General features: G+C 43.8%; 2 protein-coding genes across 3 annotated transcripts; one reads left to right on the top strand and one right to left on the bottom strand.

Annotated features, from left to right (window-relative positions):
* Window positions 1-487: 487 nt before the first annotated feature.
* Window positions 488-8497, top strand: LOC117752028 (phospholipid scramblase 2-like). The gene is made up of 8 exons (XM_034569137.1): window positions 488-831; window positions 1348-1433; window positions 4282-4586; window positions 5554-5596; window positions 5786-6006; window positions 7196-7357; window positions 7976-8137; window positions 8229-8497. Exons 2-8 carry the CDS (start codon window positions 1421-1423, stop codon window positions 8286-8288), a joined length of 966 nt encoding a protein of 321 aa, XP_034425028.1. The 5' UTR covers window positions 488-831; window positions 1348-1420; the 3' UTR covers window positions 8289-8497.
* A 2581-nt stretch (window positions 8498-11078) lies between these two features.
* On the bottom strand, window positions 11079-19062 carry tnk1 (tyrosine kinase, non-receptor, 1). Of its 2 annotated transcripts, none has more exons than XM_034569135.1 (14): window positions 18772-19062; window positions 16048-16226; window positions 15575-15645; window positions 15287-15460; window positions 15011-15163; window positions 14645-14922; window positions 14440-14566; window positions 14129-14275; window positions 13943-14037; window positions 13433-13681; window positions 13051-13118; window positions 12017-12492; window positions 11815-11910; window positions 11079-11584 (listed from the first exon to the last, which is right to left on the bottom strand). In XM_034569135.1, exons 2-14 carry the CDS (start codon window positions 16202-16204, stop codon window positions 11414-11416), a joined length of 2262 nt encoding a protein of 753 aa, XP_034425026.1. In that variant the 5' UTR covers window positions 16205-16226; window positions 18772-19062; the 3' UTR covers window positions 11079-11413. The 2 variants fall into 2 exon arrangements, with proteins under 2 accessions (XP_034425026.1, XP_034425027.1); XM_034569136.1 differs by having other exon boundaries at window positions 13051-13115; window positions 16048-16228; window positions 18772-19061.
* Window positions 19063-19398: the final 336 nt, after the last annotated feature.

Here is a 19398-nt window from a genome sequence, read left to right as displayed (position 1 = left end):
ATTAACAAGATATTTAATGAATTCTTAGAATATTAAATAATATACATTTATTTCAAAAAAATATAGCAAAGAAACACTCATGCATGAAATAACAAAGGAAATGAATACGGGTCATTTTTTACCCCAATTTTTTTATCAGGGTCGTGATACAAGAACGTTTTTTATTCAAAAAGTAACAAAGGAAACATTTAAATAAGGATTTGTGATGTATACAGTTACTCAAGTAACTCACAAATATTTTTTTTAAAGGCAATAGAATAAAAACATTTTTAAAAAAATGCTGAGTATGTACATTACATACATGCATAGTGACTAATCATACCTTACACTTACAGTTTCTAAACTCCTCTGTAGATTGTATTCAGAGGCCAATTTATCTTTTATTTATTGTATGTACATGTATGTGTTGCACGGTTTGTTACTGAGGCTCTGACGCCCTCTGATGGTTGTCAACAACAACAACATGTGAGGTGACCGACTCCTCCCTGTTGCTGCAATGCCCTGATAAAAATATCTGCAGGGGGACAGTCCTCACATGAAACAAACAGAGCCCTCTTATTAAATACAAGACGTCTGTTTCCTCACGTTCAAATTAGGATTATGTTCACGGACGCACTCTGAAACCCTAATGGAAGTCGTGTGAGGCTGAGAAAGGGGGGAGGAGACATAGACAACATTTCTGGGAGGGAGGAGAGACAGCAAAAGAGAGAAACGAGAAACAGGTCAGTCAGGAGACGATTGACTCTTTGCTGTGTGGACCCAGGGATTTCTCTCAGTTTCTTTTCTCTGGCACTTTTCTTGGTGGCACAGTGAGGACATCACAACAGAGAGGTGAGCTTTCAACGTCACCCACACAGCTTCTGTCAGGTTTTAAGGGGGAAGAAATGGAGTGTACAGTGTTTTTTTTAGTCCAGATATGTGAGTGTGAATGAGGCAGAGGGGAAGAGGAGGTTGGATTCTGTGCTACTTCTCGTGACCTTTAAATCAGACACCAGGACATCATTTACTTATTTCTATGTAGATCAACACAGGCTGTGAGGCTGGACCACCACCCCCTCCCCCAACTTCTCAAACATGTCGCACCCACTTTTTTTTAATGATATTTCCTTTCAAATTTCACAGACTGGGCTGTAAACATGTACCCATTAAAGCCACTGTGGTGTGTTTGCCGACATTTCATGGTTGTAGAATAATAAAGATTGATTCTGAGGGCGAATGTTGTGAAATGGTGGTGTTGGACTCTTTGTCATTGTTTCTTTGCAACACCCCCTTCCCTGCTTCCTTTTATTTATTTTTTTCATCACAACCCAACCACCCCCCTCTTCCTTTCCCTTTCCATTCCAACAGTTTCCCATAGACAACCCCTGGGAGTGGACGAGAAAGTGCCTTGAGGTCGGGAAAAAAACTCCTCGCCATTGACATGTCTGCTCCTGGTAAGTGCACAGACCATAAAAGAAGCATGTGCTGAAAAATAATTAAGAGCTGGGATCTCTTCGTGTCTCATAACTTGTAGTTACTTGTTTCTAAAACTTTTGTACTCATCCACTTCTCCCATTGTGTCATGTTATTGACACAATGTCAGCTATTGTAAAAAGGCCCACACGTCTCAAGTTTCCATCAGGGTTTCCCAGGACTAACTTTTCCTCCGAATGTCGCTGCATGATGAATGAACGCCTTGTCCTGCTCCCAGATTCCTCCACCGGCCTTGAGTCATTCTATCCTCCACACACAGGAGAATCTTTGAAAGAAATACCTGAAATGCTTGCGTTTACTTGTTTTATTTTGAAGTACCTCCTCCCCTTTGCATGGAAAAGAACAGATGAAGGAGGTGAGAGGTGTCGTCGTGTGGGCATGTCAGCGTGCGGCCTTCCTGTAAACAGCGCTGCTTTGAGTTTTTTGGGGGCTTTGGTTTCCTTGCAAATCTGAGTAAGGAATGTGGATAGAGGTTGAGCAAACGGCAAGCAGTGATCACACACTCAGTGTCCTCTTTTTTATGACTTCCGGTTCTTGTTAGAAAGGCAGAAGTGGTGTGATAGTTTGGTTGCCTCCTGACGGTAATTCACAACATTTCTTTCACATTGCTTCAGCCTTACTCACAACCTGAACCCTGAAAGAATCTCACTGTGAAGTCATCCTACCTCCTCTGGACTGTGCTGTTTTAAGGCTGTTGCTCGATTGTCCTGACAAGGAAACAAAAACCAGTTTTGTGTGCTGTGAGTCAGCACCTTTGCATGGGAAACACATCTGTTTGTACTCAACACTTATGACAGCAGGTTTTCCATCATAGACAAAGTGTAGGAATGCAAGTAAACTCAATGAGCAACAAAGGAGGACATCAGTGAAGTCCTGCTCACAGAAAACTGCCTACATCCTCCCCACTGGCAGAAGCCACAGACACACACACATAAATTATTCCTGAAACAAAGTTTCATCTGCAGATCACAGACACATCCTCTGCAGACCTGGTGCTATTGCTCAGTACATTTAGAAAAACCACCATGTTAGGGTCAAACAGGGGGAAACATACTCAGGAGACAGATCAATGTGCCCTGCAAGACTATAACGAGAGTAATTAGAAAATTAAGCTCCCCATTGAACTGGGAAGTGGTTCTTGTGGTCATCAGTTTGATTACTGGTTTCTAACTCAATTGATTCCATAGAAAATAGTTTAAAAAGTACTTTCTTAGAGACAAAGTAATGTGTCAGTCAAGTACAGTTCATGACAAATGTTAAATTTACCATCATTAAAATCAGAAGGGCACAACATTTAAACAAGAAAGAGGCAGAAACATTTGCCTCTTGGCTCTCATTCAACTCATTCAAAGAGCTGATTAACTAAAATCATTCTTAAATCCTCTTTGAATTTAAGAAAGTTACAACTTTTTTCTTATTAATTATTGAAGGAGAAATAGAGAAAATGGATCATAACTAAGGACTGAACTTTGGACACTTGTAGACCCTGTTCAGACTTGGTATTCACATCCGTTCTGAGTGACGCAATAGTGGACAACTTAAAGTGGAATCGAACCACCATCCCTCCCGTTCGTCACCAACCTCCTCTACCCCCTGAACCACAGCCACTGATAACATCTGTTTGTCGTCACATGACCACCATCATTCCACTAAATTACACACTGACGTCCTCATGCACCTCTTTGTCACAGCCACACCTTCGACACAAGCCACATGTCATCAGTTGTGGCTCTTTTGCAACTGCTCGACACTGAAGTACAGGTTTCGCTGCTCATGAGCCAAGATGGAGCAACCAGGCTGTGACTTAAACTTGACGTCAGAAATCTTAAGCAGTGTCACTGTCATCAGGCATTCGCTCTGTTTATGAAGCTTTTTCAGTTCACTAAACCCAGTTCTTCACTATCATGAGTATTTACCATGAAGACGTGACAAATATAAACCCATAGATCCAGAGCCGGCCCTCCCTGTAAGCCACCTGAGCTGCTGCTGAGGGCCCCATAGCCACCAACGTTTAAAACATATCAACCTTATGTATGATTTAATTATAATGATTTATGCAGTGCTTTACATTCATAGACTTGATGAATGTGAATAAGGCTTCTAAGCTTTTCCAAACGTACCCCGCTTTGGGCCCTCATACTCAGGGTTGTCCCCGAGTAGAGCTGTTGCTGTGCTGGTCGTCCAGTATTCCCAGTGCTGTTTACTTGCTCTCCGGTAAGTGCTCCACTCTGTGGCTCTGCTAATAAGTAGCTTATTGGCTCTATGGTCCCAGCGGGGAAAGTAGGATGATCCTCAGTCACGGTTGCTAGGAGCACGGAGCAGCTGCTATTAGCCAGGGACACACAGATCATGACTTCCTCCGTCTGCATCGGTGTGCTGCAGTGTTTACCTTAGCGCTTGTTTCTGCCTTATTTTATATTTTAACCTTATCGGCTGGTAAGGAATTGTAACTCACACCTGGTTGAGACATCATTGCACGATTCCTGAAACATAGTTTGGAAACAAGAAGTGGTTTAATGTTTTTTTTGTCTAAATTGTATTTTTATTCTTTTTTCTTTCTTTTTCTATATTCTGTGTTTCATGGTTTCATTGAACATCTGTTTCTTATACCTTGAGCTACTTGTGTGTGTGTGTGTGTGTGTGTGTGTGTGTGTGTGTGTGTGTGTGTGTGTGTGTGTGTGTGTGTGTGTGTGTGTGTGTGTGTGTGTGTGTGTGTGTGTGTGTGTGAGAGAGATATATAAACGTGGATCTGGATTTACTGGTTTAGGTGGACTTTGACCTAATATCCCTGTCTTTTTTTTTTTTCAGGTTACCCAGGCGCCTACAACCAGCCGCCCTATCCCATGCCTCAACAAGGAGGACAATCCATTGCCCCTTATCCTGTTTCTCAGGGAGGGTATGGAGAGCCGGGTCAAGCTCCTCCCCCGGGCTTCAATATGGGCTACGACCCAGGCCAGCCTCCAGTCATGTACCAGCCAGCACCAGTCGCCACAGCTCCTGGGATAGAGTATGGAGGACCTCCCGGGATAGAGTATGGAGGACCTCCCGGAGCGATCTCCCAGGCCCCGGCAGTTCCTGTCGGGGTACCTCCAGGGCTTGAGTACCTCGCACAGGTCTGGAAAAAACACAGCTTTGGATCTTGATAACAATAGTGATGCTGTAACATCTGTTTTAATCACAGAAGTGGATCATAAAATGGATTACTCATGCACCACTCCTTCATTTCAAGGAATTTGTTTTCTCTCTGTTCTTGACCATTCAACTCACTTGACTCATAGAGATTATTCTACACACAAGATAATCTGAGCGTGTTTTGTGTTTCGCCCCTAAAAAGCGACAGTGCTTGATAGGGTTGGACGATATGGTCAGAAATCAGTGAAGGTGAAGGTTGTGGTTTTAGACTCGTCTTTTATGATGAGAGAATGACAAAACATTTCACAAATCTGTTGTAGATCAATTACATGTTATACCTCCTACCACTGTACTTGCACAAGTCAATATATCAGTATCAATATTGGACTTTTGTTATATTTCTATTAGCGAAAATCATATATTGATAGTTATTGATATTCAGGGACTAGAACCGATAACAGCAAATTGTAGTGAGCTATGATTGAACTAAGAAAAGAGGAGCGATGTGACTTTACTTTTCAGTTTCTCTCTTAAAACAATGTGGTGTGACCTCTGTCCTCTCAGCCGTCTGAACATCCCACACTGCATTGTTCTTTTTCAAAACACGAACTCGGTTTGTTTCCTCTGTCCAGATTCTCTTGAAACTTAAATAGAGTTTCAACAAAAACCTGAACTTGTTTTCAGGACTCTCTATGTATGTAAATGTAAAAACATTTGCAAATATGCAAAAAGACTCTGACCCTCGTAAACCGTCAACACAGCTCAGATTGAGTTAGTTTATGGCTGTTTCATGAGCCGAGTTACTTTGAATTGCAAATAAGGAAACTGGGTTTGCAGCTATTTTGGGGTTTTCAGTGGAATATCACTTTCACACTTGATGATGGTCATATTTTCGTATAATTTTTTTTAGTGTGTGTTTCTCACGTCGTTTCTCCCTTGTGGTTTCAGATCGATCAAATCCTGATTCACCAAAAAGTGGAACTCCTGGAAGGTAAGGCGTGCTGCTTGCTCATGCAGTCATATTTACTCTTTGTGGACAGGACGTAAATGGCATTTGTGAACCTCTCAATAGAAATCATAATGATATTATTCACGTCGGGCCTTGGAATTCTTTCCTTATCAAAACTTTGTTGTTCACCGTTGCCGCCCTTTTTCCTTTTCCGCTTCCCTTTCCAACCAGCTTTCATCGGGTTTGAGACCAACAACCAGTACGAGATAAAGAACAGTCTGGGCCAAAAGATCTACAAGGCCAAAGAGAAGAACGACTGCTGCACCAGGAACTGCTGCGGCTCGCTGCGCAGCTTCGACATGAAGATTAAGGACAACCTGGACAGGGAGGTCATCCGCCTCATACGGCCGTTCCGCTGCGTCTCCTGCTGGTGTCCCTGCTGTCTGCAAGAGGTATGAGTGTGTGTGTGTGTGTGTGTGTGTGTGTGTGTGTGTGTGTGTGTGTGTGTGTGTGTGTGTGTGTGTACTTGTGTGTGGGTGTCAAAGGTAGCTGTTAACAGCCTCACTATATATTGAGTTACCGCACCAAGGTCAATAATTTAACAATTCAAAAGTTTATTCACCCAATCACCCTGATTACTCACTCCAGGTGTTGATTAACTCTCTGATGTGATATTATATTTTCCCTACGTCTGCCAAGGCGATTGTCCACCATTACCAATGTTGTTAATAATTAATCATATAAGCTTTCTGGAGAATTTGTGGTTCAAGAGATGAAACCGTTCATTTGTTGAAGCAGTTGATTCACAGTTTAGCTTTGCTTGTAAAAGACACCACAGTAAAAGAAACTCAGGCAAAAAGTGGACAGGCTGAATTTATAATCTTATGAGGTGGCAAGAAAAAAAAATTGTTGTTGGAAAAATGGAATAAAAATAAGTTAAAGATGAAAAGAGGCATATTATAATCATGTACAGGTTCAGAATTGTAATTTGTGTTATTACTTGAAGATGCTCTAATGTTCATCACAATGGCCCAGAAGGATCATCTGGACATCTGATGACTCATTTCACCAGGATTATCGTGTAAATGATGAGACACACATCTGGAAATCTTAAACTGTACTTATGTCCAAAAATCTTAAACTAGTCGCACAAACAAAGTGGAGTTTATTTTGAAACCGGCCTCTGTTTTTCCTGCCTTCACCTTGTGCTGCTGTTGAGTTGCTGAGTGGCGTTTGTTAAATCTATGAATGGCCCCATTGTCCCAACTATCTCCCCCACTCCTCTGCCATCCCTCCACCTCTGAGACCTTTCTCTCTCCCTCTACGCTTAATGACTGAGTTGGCATCGACCAGCTACCGTGCGTTTCCCACTGGCCGCGGCCTCCAGCTCCCCCACGGTCACACACTGCAGGGCTCTGTTTACTGAGGCGACCGGAGCCATTTGAGATGTATCACCTTTGTTATGTGGTGTCACAATGGAGCAGTCAGAGTCCTCACTTATCATTCCTGTTGTCGCGTGTGATCTGCTGCGTGGCCCCGTTATCTCTTTATTTACAGCTGACAGTGTCAAGGGATGAGGTCGCATTTTACGGTTCCATGTGTATCACGTTAATATTTATGTTTTAACCCTGTGACCTGCAGATGGAGGTCCAGGCACCGCCCGGCACCACCATAGGCTACGTGAAACAGGTCTGGCACCCTTTCCTGCCTCGGTTTTCCATCCATGGAGCGGACAAGGAGACGCTGATGTCACTGGAAGGGCCCTGCTTCGCCTGCAACTGCTGTGGGGATGTCAACTTTAAAGTGAGAAAAAATAAATTAGTAGTTTAAACAATGTTGTTTGGTCTAAAGGGAATCATATGACATTTTGGGAAAATACACTCATTTGCTTTGTTGCAGAGTCTAATGAGAAGACTAATGCTCCTTTCAATGTAAAGGCTTATTAAATAAATAACATAAAACATGTTAAATGGGCCCGGTTCAGATCTGGCACATTTGGAAGTGGTTTAAGCATTTTTCTATTCGCAGTGTGAACGCATATTTGTTCCTGGGCTGATGTAAAAATATTTTTACACTTCTCAGTGGTTTATGTATTTGTGGCGGCCTACTTTTAATATCCTGTTTCATCATGGAGCCTTTCCTTCCGTTAGTGACCTTTTAGAGGTGCTGGCTAACCTTTGGACCACGCTAGCTTTATGACTGTTGGCTGAAACCTGTCTTTATCCGATGTGAGCGGTATCAATCTTCTTGTCTAACTCCTAGAAAGAGAGAATACGTTTTTAAAACCGAAATACACTATTTCTTCAAACAAAACATGGTAGTTTCAAATTAATCCAAATTTGGTGTTTTTTGGAAATACCTGCACCCTTATGCTCCACAGTTTAGAGGCTGTTCTGTATCACTGTTCTTTTGGTGTCGCAGCTGAAGGGGAAAGGTGGAGACAAAACCATCGGTCGCATCAGCAAGCAGTGGAGCGGTCTCCTGAAAGAGGTCTTCACCGACACGGACAACTTTGGCATCCAGTTCCCACTGGACTTGGACGTGAAGATGAAAGCTGTGCTCATGGGAGCCTGCTTCCTCATTGTAAGTTGTAATCTTATTGAACAACACAGAATTCTCATGAGTGGGATCTTGCTGAATGATGACCTTTTCCTTGCTTGTTCTCACTTTCCAGGATTTCATGTTTTTCGAGAAAGTTGGCGAGGCCAACCAGCGCAGCAGCGTGTTTTCATAACAGAGGAAAAAGAAAGGAGGGGAAACAACAGCATGGGAGGAAGGACTTTATCCAGTTATGCATGCTCTGTTTATTAACTTTTTCTTAATTCTTTTTTAATCTTCACAAGATTCCAGCCAATATGGTGCTAACACCACATGTTCAGACCAATACGAGCTAATGAACCCGTGATTCCAGACGTCTGACGCCATGTTGCCTTACACTCCATGTTTAAATTTTTATCGATGTGTATCAGCTGAGATTTCATCTTTACCAAAAGAAATCAACTTAACCTCCATGTCTTTCTCAGTGCCTACTAAAAAGAGAAATATATGCAAATATATACACACAGGAGATTTTAAATGTCTCTATGCTACACTGGTATTGACTTTTCATTATTTATGCTCTGCGTTTAGTGATTATTATTGCACTTGTATACATTCTTGGAGAGAAGAATAGACCAGACAGAAGCAGTCTGTCGCTCCACCACTTTGGTCAAGACTGAAATATTTCAACAACTTCCGGGTGAATTGTCATGTAGTTCTGAACAGACTTTCATGGTCCACAGAGGACGAACTTCGGTCATCTCAAACTTTAGCTCAGAAGCTGTGTGACCCAATACCCTTTTTTAGCATTTAACATTTAGCTCGAAGCACTGCTTAGCCTAGCACAGACTCGTAGAGCTGATAGAAGCCTCTTAGTAAACGATGCAGACTTTATCTTATAACTTATAAAACCAACTTAAGCACTACCGACAGTAATCTATTGTTATTTAGCTTGTATCGTGTGCTGGCTGTGATCATAGACTGCACATGAAGATGGACGACTTGTCTCCACTTCCTCCCACTTTCCAGAAATGATGGCAAAATATCTGGGATGCAAACGCTGCCAATTTACGCATTTGAAGCCAGAGGTGGTGAAGCCACGGTATAGAGGTCCCATCGATACCTGTGCTCGACCAATCGGGATTTATTTGACGTGTACTGTGACTTTTTATTTTGGTCCGTGTCTCATCCACTAACATGGACGAGGCGGGTTTTATGATCTATTCTGCAGCTAGCCGCCAGGGGGTGATCACGATGTTTACAGCACAGCCACGTCGTCCCTCTTTCTGTAAAGTCTATGGGTGTGACAGTGAGACCAATGGGAGGATGTTGAATATCTTGTAGTCAGCGTTGACGTATGCGCTGACAGTGTTTACCAAAGTGCTCTTTCTCTACCTCTCCACCGTCTTTCTCTTTCTCAAGCCTGGTCTACATGATCTGAACAGAACTGTAGCTCCTGCGTGTTGTAGTTGTTGCCGTGGAGACCGGCGCCACAGTCAAGCCTCTCCCCTCAGTTTCTCCAGATGCAGATGCTGCTTGGGACTAGAGACAATGTGATGGAAAGTGGAAAAAAACGGGAAAGGAAATAAAAAAGCAGAAGTTGGAGTTAGTGAATGTTGATCTGACGTCGGGGGGGAAAAAACAGACCGTGTATAAAAAGTGAGGTTACTAAGGAAATATTCAGTCGTTTCTGCGGAGTGACCTGAATGTGAACTCGGGATATCTCGCCTTCAGAATAATTTTCAAACGGCCGGTTAATGTTGATTACTGCCATTTGATTCATATAATCATCCTCATGAAATAACATGGGTGTGCCTCCATTGGGGCTCGAATGCCACTAATGCTCTTCAATCCAAACTCTGTATTGCACTGTCTGCAACTGTGTCTTATTATACGTGAAAACTGTATATATACGCAGCCTCTGAGGATGTACAGTACACATTTGTTCATCGGCTCAGGTTCATCTGCAGATTGTGCCTTTTTCAATCAGTTAAATCTGCAGCCGACAGCAACCGTACGCATCTTTGTGCTACTTTCCTTTTAATGTGTGTCTTGTGATTGTTTATATACTTTTTTTTACATAAAGAATACGATGTAGTTGTTCAAGTGTTTGGGTTCCTCTTCTTCAGTGCTTCTCTTAGAAAGTTTGGGGAAGACCCACATCTGCTTTTACTTGGGAAACAATGCTTGTTGCATCAGAGGGAAATCCAGTAACAAAGATTTGCAAGTCATTTGCAAGTTCCACAGAAACTCTGCTCTGCTTCAGTTACTGGGTTACTTTCCCAGTACAAAACGCTCTTCTCTGGTTACAGTATCAGCTTCCTCTGTTTTGTCTGCTCGCTTTTATCTTACAGGTTATATCCATGCTCTACTTTAGCTGCCATAAAAGAGACCAAACCTCCCTTTTCTGCTTAGATACTGAGTCTGACTGCTCCACCTCCTGCAAACCAATGAGTACTACATGTAGAAGTGTTTGGGAGCATGTCTGAACATGTCACTGTGCAGCATCAGTTCTCCTGTGGAATAATTTAGAAATGAACTGTCCCTCTCATAATATAAAATCCTCAAGTTACTCTTATACAGGAAAATGGGTATTTCACCTGCTGCAGTTTTTGTATTTATTTACTACGTTTATTTACAGTATTTGTGAGCTGATATACAAACTTGGTTCTCTGCAGGGAAATGTGTCGTCTTAAATTATATTTCCCAGAAAGCTTTCATCCTCCCTTCAGTACAGTGTAATGCTCTGAATACAATATCATTAACATTCAAAGTCCCTATTAAATAGAATAATGTTAAACCGTAATGCATAAATTCATCATGGTGTAATCCTGTGAAAACTAAAAAAAGATGCTATTTATTATTATTACTATAATGAAAATATATTAGATTGTTTTAATTCTTAAATAAAAACACAGTCTACTTCTTTGTAAAAAAAAACCCGATGCCCAATTACCCACAATGCAACTCGGTGGACTTAAATGTGTAAAATCAGATCAGACCAGATCATCACTTTTATTCAACGGAATAATCATTTCTAACACAATATATACAAATTCATTCAGGTACAAAAACTATCTGCAGCTAATGTAATGTGCAGGATAACGTCTCAGTGAAAATACAAAGTGAATACAAAAAAACATTTGAGTCATTGTGCATTTTGCTTTTTTCTTCATTTTCCTGCTTTAATCTCCACTGGAGTAAATGTCCACACAGTTTCCACATCGAGGACGTGTGTGAGCACATGTCAGTTTGTCACCGTACAGCAGGACGTCGCTGAAAAAGTCAAACGTCCACTTATGTACAAAAGTCAAAGCGGCTTCAGACGCGCCGATCTGCGATGACTTGAGGTCGCTCTGCCGTGCCGGGCCTGTCCTCCCGGGACGTTCGGATCAGGTAGCGGCTGGCCAGCTGCAGGTTCCACTGGTACCTGGAGAGGATCCTCAGACAGTCGTCTCTGGAGCAGAGGCTCAGCGAGTACAGCTGCTCGAACTGGGGGGGGGGGAGAGACAAGAGGACATCAACGTTTTTCTTGTGAACTCCAGAAAATGTCCACACCCAATTCAGCAGATATTTACCAAAGTTAATGCCTGAAAATGGCTTATATGTCTCATGTAAATGACTTTTTTTGTCTTTTTGTTGAAAGGTGCTGTACATGTGTGTTATCAGTTGGTTCAAACAGCAGAAACAGGTAGTTATTGTGTTTTCTTCATGGTTCCGACCTTGAGTTGTTGCTCAGCTCGCACCGGGTTCCAGTCACAGCGCTGTAGTGCAGCATGAACCTCTTCAGTGGTCACTCCGTGTACAGACTCCATGACCTGACCAGAGTACAGCATTTTATTTTATACCTTTTTTAATCAAAAATATATTCACTATATTTGAATCCTGTGGAAAAAGTCATCTATATGAAATCTCATCTCATACCTGTCCGATGAGACTTTCCCTCGTGTGCTGCACATGTGGCGACTTCTCACGTTCTCTAGGTCGCTCTCTCTCTCTCTCCCTGACGTCCACTTCATCCAGCTGCGGGGTCGAGCGAGCCATGTGGGACATCTTAGCCAGGTTGGAGCCCGGCTGAGGCGGAGGCTGAGGTGGTGGCTGTGGCGGTGGCTGTGGCGGAGGGGGCAGGATCAACTGCACGGGCCAGGAGGCGCCTGGGGGTGGGTTGATCATGGGCCGCCTCTGGGACTTGTTTGGGCGTTTCAGGTTGGGGGGCGGCGGTCGAGGTGGGGGGGCGATACTGGCCTCGCTGAAGCGACGGGTGTCCTGCTGCATCAACACGCTGTGAGCTGCCAGCATGGGGGGCATGAGTCTGCCATGCTGGTCCACTCTGATCACCCCGACTGTGTTAGCCCGAGGCCGCTGTCCGCTGAGGACCGACTCCAGGCTCTGAGACAACCCTGAAGACACAGAGAGTCGTTGTAATGCAAGAAATACACGATTACAGAGAGAATAATCCTGGTTTAGCCTAAAAAGGCCACTAGGGGGAAGACTGGTCAAATGTGACTGAATGAGTGAGTAGTTTAAAAACAAACCTTGGGAAGACAAGTGATTTATGGGAGATAAAGGGGTCTGCAAATTAAGAAAATAATTGTACGACTAAATAAAAAATAATGAATTAAACAATAAGCAAGTAAGTAGTAGGTCATGGTCAATGGACTGTATTTATATATATATTTATAAAGACCCTTCAAAGCTCTTTACAGTACAAGTTGCTTTCACTCATTCACGCACACATTCAGTATCTTGCCCAAGGACACTTCAGAACGTAGACTGGAGGTGCTGGGATCGAACCACCAACTTACTAGTTAGTAGACGACCCATCATTGTCCATTCTACTTGGTTAAAGGCAAAGAAATCTCACTATATTGCTGCTTTCAGACCAGGTGCAAGACAATATTATAATATCAGAAGATGCATGGTTCTATCCTGCAGCTGCTTGCATTTTAGGTCCCTACCTGCCATTTTCTGCAGATTGGATCCGTCCTTCTCTCTGCCAGGGTTCGGCCTATAGCTGCCGCTGCTGTTGCACAGGTCACAAAAGTGAACATGTTAGTTTGACAGCTTCGACTCACAGAGTGACAGCAGGTGAAAGGTCAGCGCTACAGTCTGGTTATCTTTCTGCAATAGAACTCAGGGACTCGGGCAGTGGAGGTGGGAGTTTACATTATTTTGTAAATGATATAGGCAGAAGAAAAAAAGGGGAAATTTGTTGGTGTATTTTGTGCAAAGGATCCCAAACCGAGCCCAATGCTTTTCCCCATTTTAGACACGTGTAAAATATCAAGTAGATAGATGAGCCCAGGTAAATCAAAGAGGAGGATGAGGGGTGTGACTGACTCGTCCGGGCTCTCCTGTGCTCTCCAGCCGCGTTCAGGGATGATTTCTCCGTGCCCGATGTGCTGCAGACTTCCCTTCAGAGGCGCCGAGATGTGGACCGAACTGGAACCTGGAACAGGATGGCTGGATGATGCTGCGGGAGCGGCAACAGTGAGACCAGGAGGGAGCAGCGGTGCGGCGAGGCTCGCAGGAAACCAGCCGACTGTGAGTGTCCTCTGATTCTGGCCTCTCCACTCGCTCAGCTCCAGACTGCAGAGACAAGGTGACCTTAGTTTAACTTAGTTTAACCTCTGCTGAACAGAAGCACAACGACTATTAAAAGTCCTAGTTAAAAGAAGCTACTCGTCATTCCAGATCTGTTAGGTTGAACTAAACACTGTCAAATACCAAGGACTCCATGAGATCACGTTTGGAATGCGGATTTAATTAAACCCTTTTCTCATCCAAACAAAAGCCCATTGTTTCGGAGAAAGTTTTGCCTTTTCATTTCGCCTCCTGTCTCTCACTCACCCATGATCTATGACTGTCACAAGGTCGTTAGCCACCAGGGGGAGTTTTCTGGGTTCAGAGAAGTCCCGAGTCACTTGCACCTCCATTGGTTTCGCCTGTGGAAATGCGGAAAAACAATAAAACAAATTTTAAAATCTCTTTGTTCCATCACCAGACACAATTGAGGCTTTCTGCATATGTACACACCTCGGTCACCATGGTGGTGAGCTGTGCGAAAGTGGGTCTGTCAGTGGCGTTGCAGGCCCAGCACTTCCTCACGACGGCGTACAGCTCCTGAGGACAGTCCGGCGGTTTCTCCAGACGCTCGCCTTCCCGCTCCACGCGCCACAAAATCTACATCCAAGGGAGCAAATGTCAGGAACACTGAAACGCTGAGTCACAGACAAACAGTGTCAGGGTGGGGACACACATTCCACACACGCAGACAAACACGCAGACTGGCACGGTGACAAAAAATGGAAAAAGTGAATGTTCAGGTGGAGCCGACAAGCTGGTACCTGTCGCCCTGACAGCCCGAACCACGGCTCCTCGCAGTACGTGAACATCTCCCACAGGGTGACGCCAAACATCCACACGTCTGAGGCGTGGGAGAAGGAGCCGACGCGAAGACTCTCCGGAGCACACCTGGAAAAGACAAAGCATTTAGACAAGACCAGGAGGAAAGTGGGAATTGTAAGTCCCATAGTTTCCACGTGCCCTCACCACGCGAATGGGATGCGCCTGTGAGCCGACATGACGTAGTGATCGGCCTCTTCGCTCAGACCTCTCATCAGGCCAAAGTCTCCGATCTTCACCATCTCCCTGGACGCCAGCAGCACGTTTCTGGCAGCCAGGTCCCTGTGGATGAACCTCCTAGTCTCCAGGTAATCCATCCCCGCCACGATCTGGGCAGCAAAGAGCCAGAGGCGGACGAGCGGGTACTCGTACTGACGTGAGCGCAGGGTGTCGTACAGTGAACCCAGAGGGGCCAGCTCAGTTACCTGGAGGATGGAGATATGGGTCAGTGTGTATTCTAGCTCCTAGTTCTACTCACTCCTTGATTGTTTGATTCAAAACATCCCATCGTACCATCTTGAGCGGCTGTGTGAGCACCACGCCGTACAGTCGTATGATGTTGGGGTGATCCAGCGACTGCATGGTGGTGACTTCCTGGAGGAAGTCGGTCAGTGTGTCCGTCTGCCGGGACAAACTGCTCCTCAGGGATTTCACTGCGACGGGGAGCTGAGAAGAGTCGAGAGGGTCAGTCCCAACACAGTGGGTTTTAAATCACATTATGTCAAGTACAGTAGATAAATGTATTTGATTTATAACTAAATGTGTATCCATTTAGATATCGTTCCTCACCACTCTCCCGGTGGGTGTGTGCCACTCTCCCCTCTTCACCACCCCGAAGGACCCAGAGCCCAGCTTCTCGCCCAGGATCAGCTCAGTGTCCTGTATCAGAGAGGGGAGAGCGCGGCCGCCGCCCTCCTGGCCCTGGGCCTGCTCGCCTCCATCCTGACTTCGCCCGCTAAACACCTGTGTGCATGGATAAATGAATTTTAAAAAAACTAACATGACAAGCGTGATCACATGTAGCTCACACACACAATACACATGAAATCTATGCTGATGTAATGAGATATTTCCGACCTTGGGTATCCAGGGCCGTGATCGGGAACTCGTCTTGTGGCGTTTCAGAGCATCCCATAATCTTCGTTGTGCTGGAAGAAAAAGATTCACGTTATTAGTCGTTATTTTGCAGATAAACAAGAAAGACAGAGGCAACACGGAAAAGACGTTGTCATCACAGCTTAAAAATCAGTTTAACTTTGGCAGCTGATTGTGGTAAAATCAAATAAACACTTGTAGCTGTTAACTCTATCAAGGGATGAAGGCAGAGAGAAAAATCAAGTAAAGACACTGTGATGATAAAATGATCAATACTGTAAATCCAAAGGCGGATTAGAGGTTTAAACAGAAGACAATGCTTTGGTGCTAAAACTAATTAAATCTCTTCTTTGTCTTGTGATTAACATCCATCACTGTGACAAAGGGGAAATCCTCTGTGTTGTGTATTGACTCTCAGCTAACGTGCACGATCAGAGGAGACGGATCAGGCTCACCTGGTTTGCTGATTCCTATCTGCTCCAGATCAGACTCCTTGACGTAGGAGAAGTGCTCGACGCAGGTGATGTTGAGGCCGTCTCTGACGCGCAGGTAGAACTTCTCCAACTGGACCTCGGCCAGGAGGTGGAGCAGCCACTGAGTGTCCTGGTCCATCAGCACGACCGGGCCGACCTGCCTCTAGGGGTCAAAGGTCCAAGGTTTACAAGAAGCAAGGTTTTCTGTAAAGCTTTCCAGTCCAAGGATCTAAAACACACCTCAAACATGCAATTCTAACTTTACCATGGTTGTTTCTGCATCTTCCTCATTTCATTTAAGAGCCTGTTAAACTGTAACTTGCTCATGGTCCTTTCCCTCAAAAGGTTACCATGGAAACCAAACAGAAATGTTCAGCTTTTAGTCGTGAGCATGTGTTGTTTTTTATTCTTTCTGTTATTGCGCCATGTGAACAATGACAATGATCTTATTATACCTAATATAGATACAAGAAAATGAAGAAAAATATATAACATACAAAATAGAAAACTTGACAAATAAAACTAAATGGGGGTGTGCCTTCATATGACTTCATTATTACATTACAAAGGGAAAATAGATTTGACAGAAAATGGCGTTATACTAATTAATCTTTCATTCTCATATTTTAAACAACTTGTCTTGTTGCAGTCTGATAGAAAAAGTGATTCGTTATTCTAATAATCGTCTGCTGATCTCATTCTGCAGAATATACAAGTTACACAAACAACTGTTAATCTTTAAGCTCTTTTATAAACAAGAGCAAATTGAGTAATTTGCATATGTTCACACGACTAAACAGAACGTGAGCTACTCTGATGGGAAACAGAAAAGCGACTCCAGTGTGAGGACTGTGAGAAGCGTTGTGACTCAGTTTCACCTTTAGAGGTGACGATCCTGCAGGAAATCTTTCAGCGACTTGAAAAACTTGGGGGCACCAGTCGGACCTGATTCTGTTCACACAGCATTTATGTAACAGCAGGAGACACAAGACGGCAGAATAAACTGTCATGAGGCCGGTTGGAGGATCCTTTTCACCTTTACGTCTCCTACTGACACATTAAAGCGAGCACCCTGCAACAAGTGCAACAACAAGGATGATTAAGCCACTAAATGAAAAAGTACAACACAGCAATTCCCCCTGAAGTCACTGAAGGCTTGTTCGGCCATAAAACACCTGCTTATCAGCGCACCGAGCCCAGCAGCTATGAGTCAGGGAAGCTCTTCAACATTCCCATGTCAGCTGGGTAAGAAAAAGGTTGACGTCCACACTAAACGTCTCGCAGGGCTACATTGTCTTCTGCAAAACCAGGCATGTGCAGGAGGGTACCGGCCCGGGCTTGCATCGACTTCCAGGGGCAACTCCCCGATCATTAATTATCACATGAAGCGCAACTGAACGTGAGGCGAGCTCCCTGCAGGTTGCTCAAAGGGAAAAAAGAGAAACGGACCCTCGCTGGTAAACAAACAGAGCTCTGTGATCATTCCCTCTGTGTGCACACGGATGAATTTTTAACCCGCTCGGCTACTGAAACATCCTCTCAGCGTGATGGCATGTGGGACCAAGTGGCCAACTATTTAGTTTAAAGTATAAAGTGACTGAACAGCAGCAGGACGTTACATCTGTGAGTTCAAACTACAGCCAGCAGCGTTCGTTCACCCAGGAGGACAGAGGCGTTCGTTTACTCGGGTGATGCCTGTTTCCTTTGTGCTGAGAACAAATCAAGATCAATCCACAGTGCGACACTTCATTTGCACAGAAATGCACAACACTCGATCACACTTGAGACACACGTGCCTGCTATCAAAGGGGTGACGGGTGTGCCTCTCAACACTACAGACCATTTGAGTGTGTGTAGAGTGAAGAGAAGACGTTTTCAGATGTTTTATTTGTGTGACAGCAGCAATCTTGTAATATAAAAATGATCCTTACGTTCAAATCTATATGTGGAAAAATGCACGTACAACAAAAAGCAGTATTGTAACGTTGTGGCTGGTGAAAGTGAAGTCAGAAAGGTGTTGGTGCTGTTTCAGTCTCCTGAATCATCTTTTAAGCGGTTACTCATTAAACTGTTGCTGTTCTCGGGGGGGACCCCTCTCAGCTTGGGGGCCCCACGCAATTGCCGACCCTGTTGCAACGCCCCTGCGTGAACCTGTTAGAAACTGGTTTATTTATTTAATCCGGCACAGTGCACCACAACCAATAAACTGATTTTAAACTCTGCTCTGAAAAAAACGAAATTAAGAGACGGCTGCAAAATAATGTATACAAAACCAGAGATGTGAGTAATAACTGTATTAGTAGAGTAGAAGGTTAACATTTGACTTTAAAATATAGTTTGTAAAAAGAAAGTAGACCCGTATAAAATAAGCAACTCAAGTAACCTACAATTATAATTAAGTGGCCTTCAGGACTTGACAGTGATTATGAATCTAGTTAATTACAATCTACTATTATGTAAACATGGCAATTGGGAAATCTACCATTAATAAAGCTTTTTTAAACTATTCTGCAATATGGTTTTAGGGAATGTGTAACATTATTAATATCATGAAATTTCATTTAAAAAAAACATAATGACATTTGGCTCAATATTTTTACTACCTTTCTCCTCATTTAAATTTAAAAAAGCCGGATTGTTCCACAAAGCTTCTCCAACCTTCGATATTTGTCTCCACACACTCACTTCCACACACTGGACACTCACCGTTAATCAGAATCAGTGGGTCCTGGTTCTATCCACACACACACACACCCAGAGACCAGAGATCCATGTTGAAAGCGACGCACGGTTTCATGACAAATCACGACTCTCCCGTCAGTCCTGCAGCGTCCTATTAACAAATGTCCATCTCGTGAATCCGCGTGGTTTCTAAACGTGAAGGTTTCCAGGTGTATATGTGATTCTTTTCTATGTTTTATGTCCCCGGAAGAAACGAGAAGTGAGTTTGTGTTCTTTACCTGTGTGTCCTCCGCTGCTGACTCCGCCCCTCTCCCCGGTTACTGGGCTGACCACACCCCTTCCTCCCTGAAGTGTCTCACCTGAGATTTCACAACATAACATAACACAAAACAACACAATACAACACAACACATCACAACATGTACTGCACAACACAGCACAGCACAACACAACATGACATTACCTGTCCAGGTATATTGTTATTATCTCATGTCATAAATCACCAGCACAGCAGCCATGTTGGCTCCAGTGATCTACAGCTATATGATCCAGGTCTAACTGGGTGAGGTGAGGTTATAGTTGGGGTGTAAAAACGTTTGACATCATAAAAAAGACAGTAAACTCAGTTGAAATATGTTGTACTCTATTATT

This window comes from Hippoglossus hippoglossus, chromosome 18 (assembly GCF_009819705.1).
Source record: "Hippoglossus hippoglossus isolate fHipHip1 chromosome 18, fHipHip1.pri, whole genome shotgun sequence".
NCBI classification, from domain to species: domain Eukaryota; kingdom Metazoa; phylum Chordata; class Actinopteri; order Pleuronectiformes; family Pleuronectidae; genus Hippoglossus; species Hippoglossus hippoglossus.
This window is presented reverse-complemented; position numbering and strand designations above follow the sequence as displayed.

Bases quoted from the DNA above. Each gene is read 5' to 3' on its own strand.
- LOC117752028 (XM_034569137.1), top strand. The intron at 4,587-5,553 runs GTCTGGAAAAAA...TTGTGGTTTCAG, and splicing joins GGCTTGAGTACCTCGCACAG to ATCGATCAAATCCTGATTCA. The intron at 5,597-5,785 runs GTAAGGCGTGCT...CTTTCCAACCAG, and splicing joins AAAAGTGGAACTCCTGGAAG to CTTTCATCGGGTTTGAGACC.
- tnk1 (XM_034569135.1), bottom strand. From the start codon at position 16,204: ATGGACCAGGACACTCAGTGGCTGCTCCACCTCCTGGCCGAGGTCCAG. The intron at 14,038-14,128 runs GTGTGTACATAT...GCATTTCCACAG, and splicing joins TCACCACCATGGTGACCGAG to GCGAAACCAATGGAGGTGCA. The intron at 12,493-13,050 runs GTAGGGACCTAA...CTGTGTCTTCAG, and splicing joins CAATCTGCAGAAAATGGCAG to GGTTGTCTCAGAGCCTGGAG.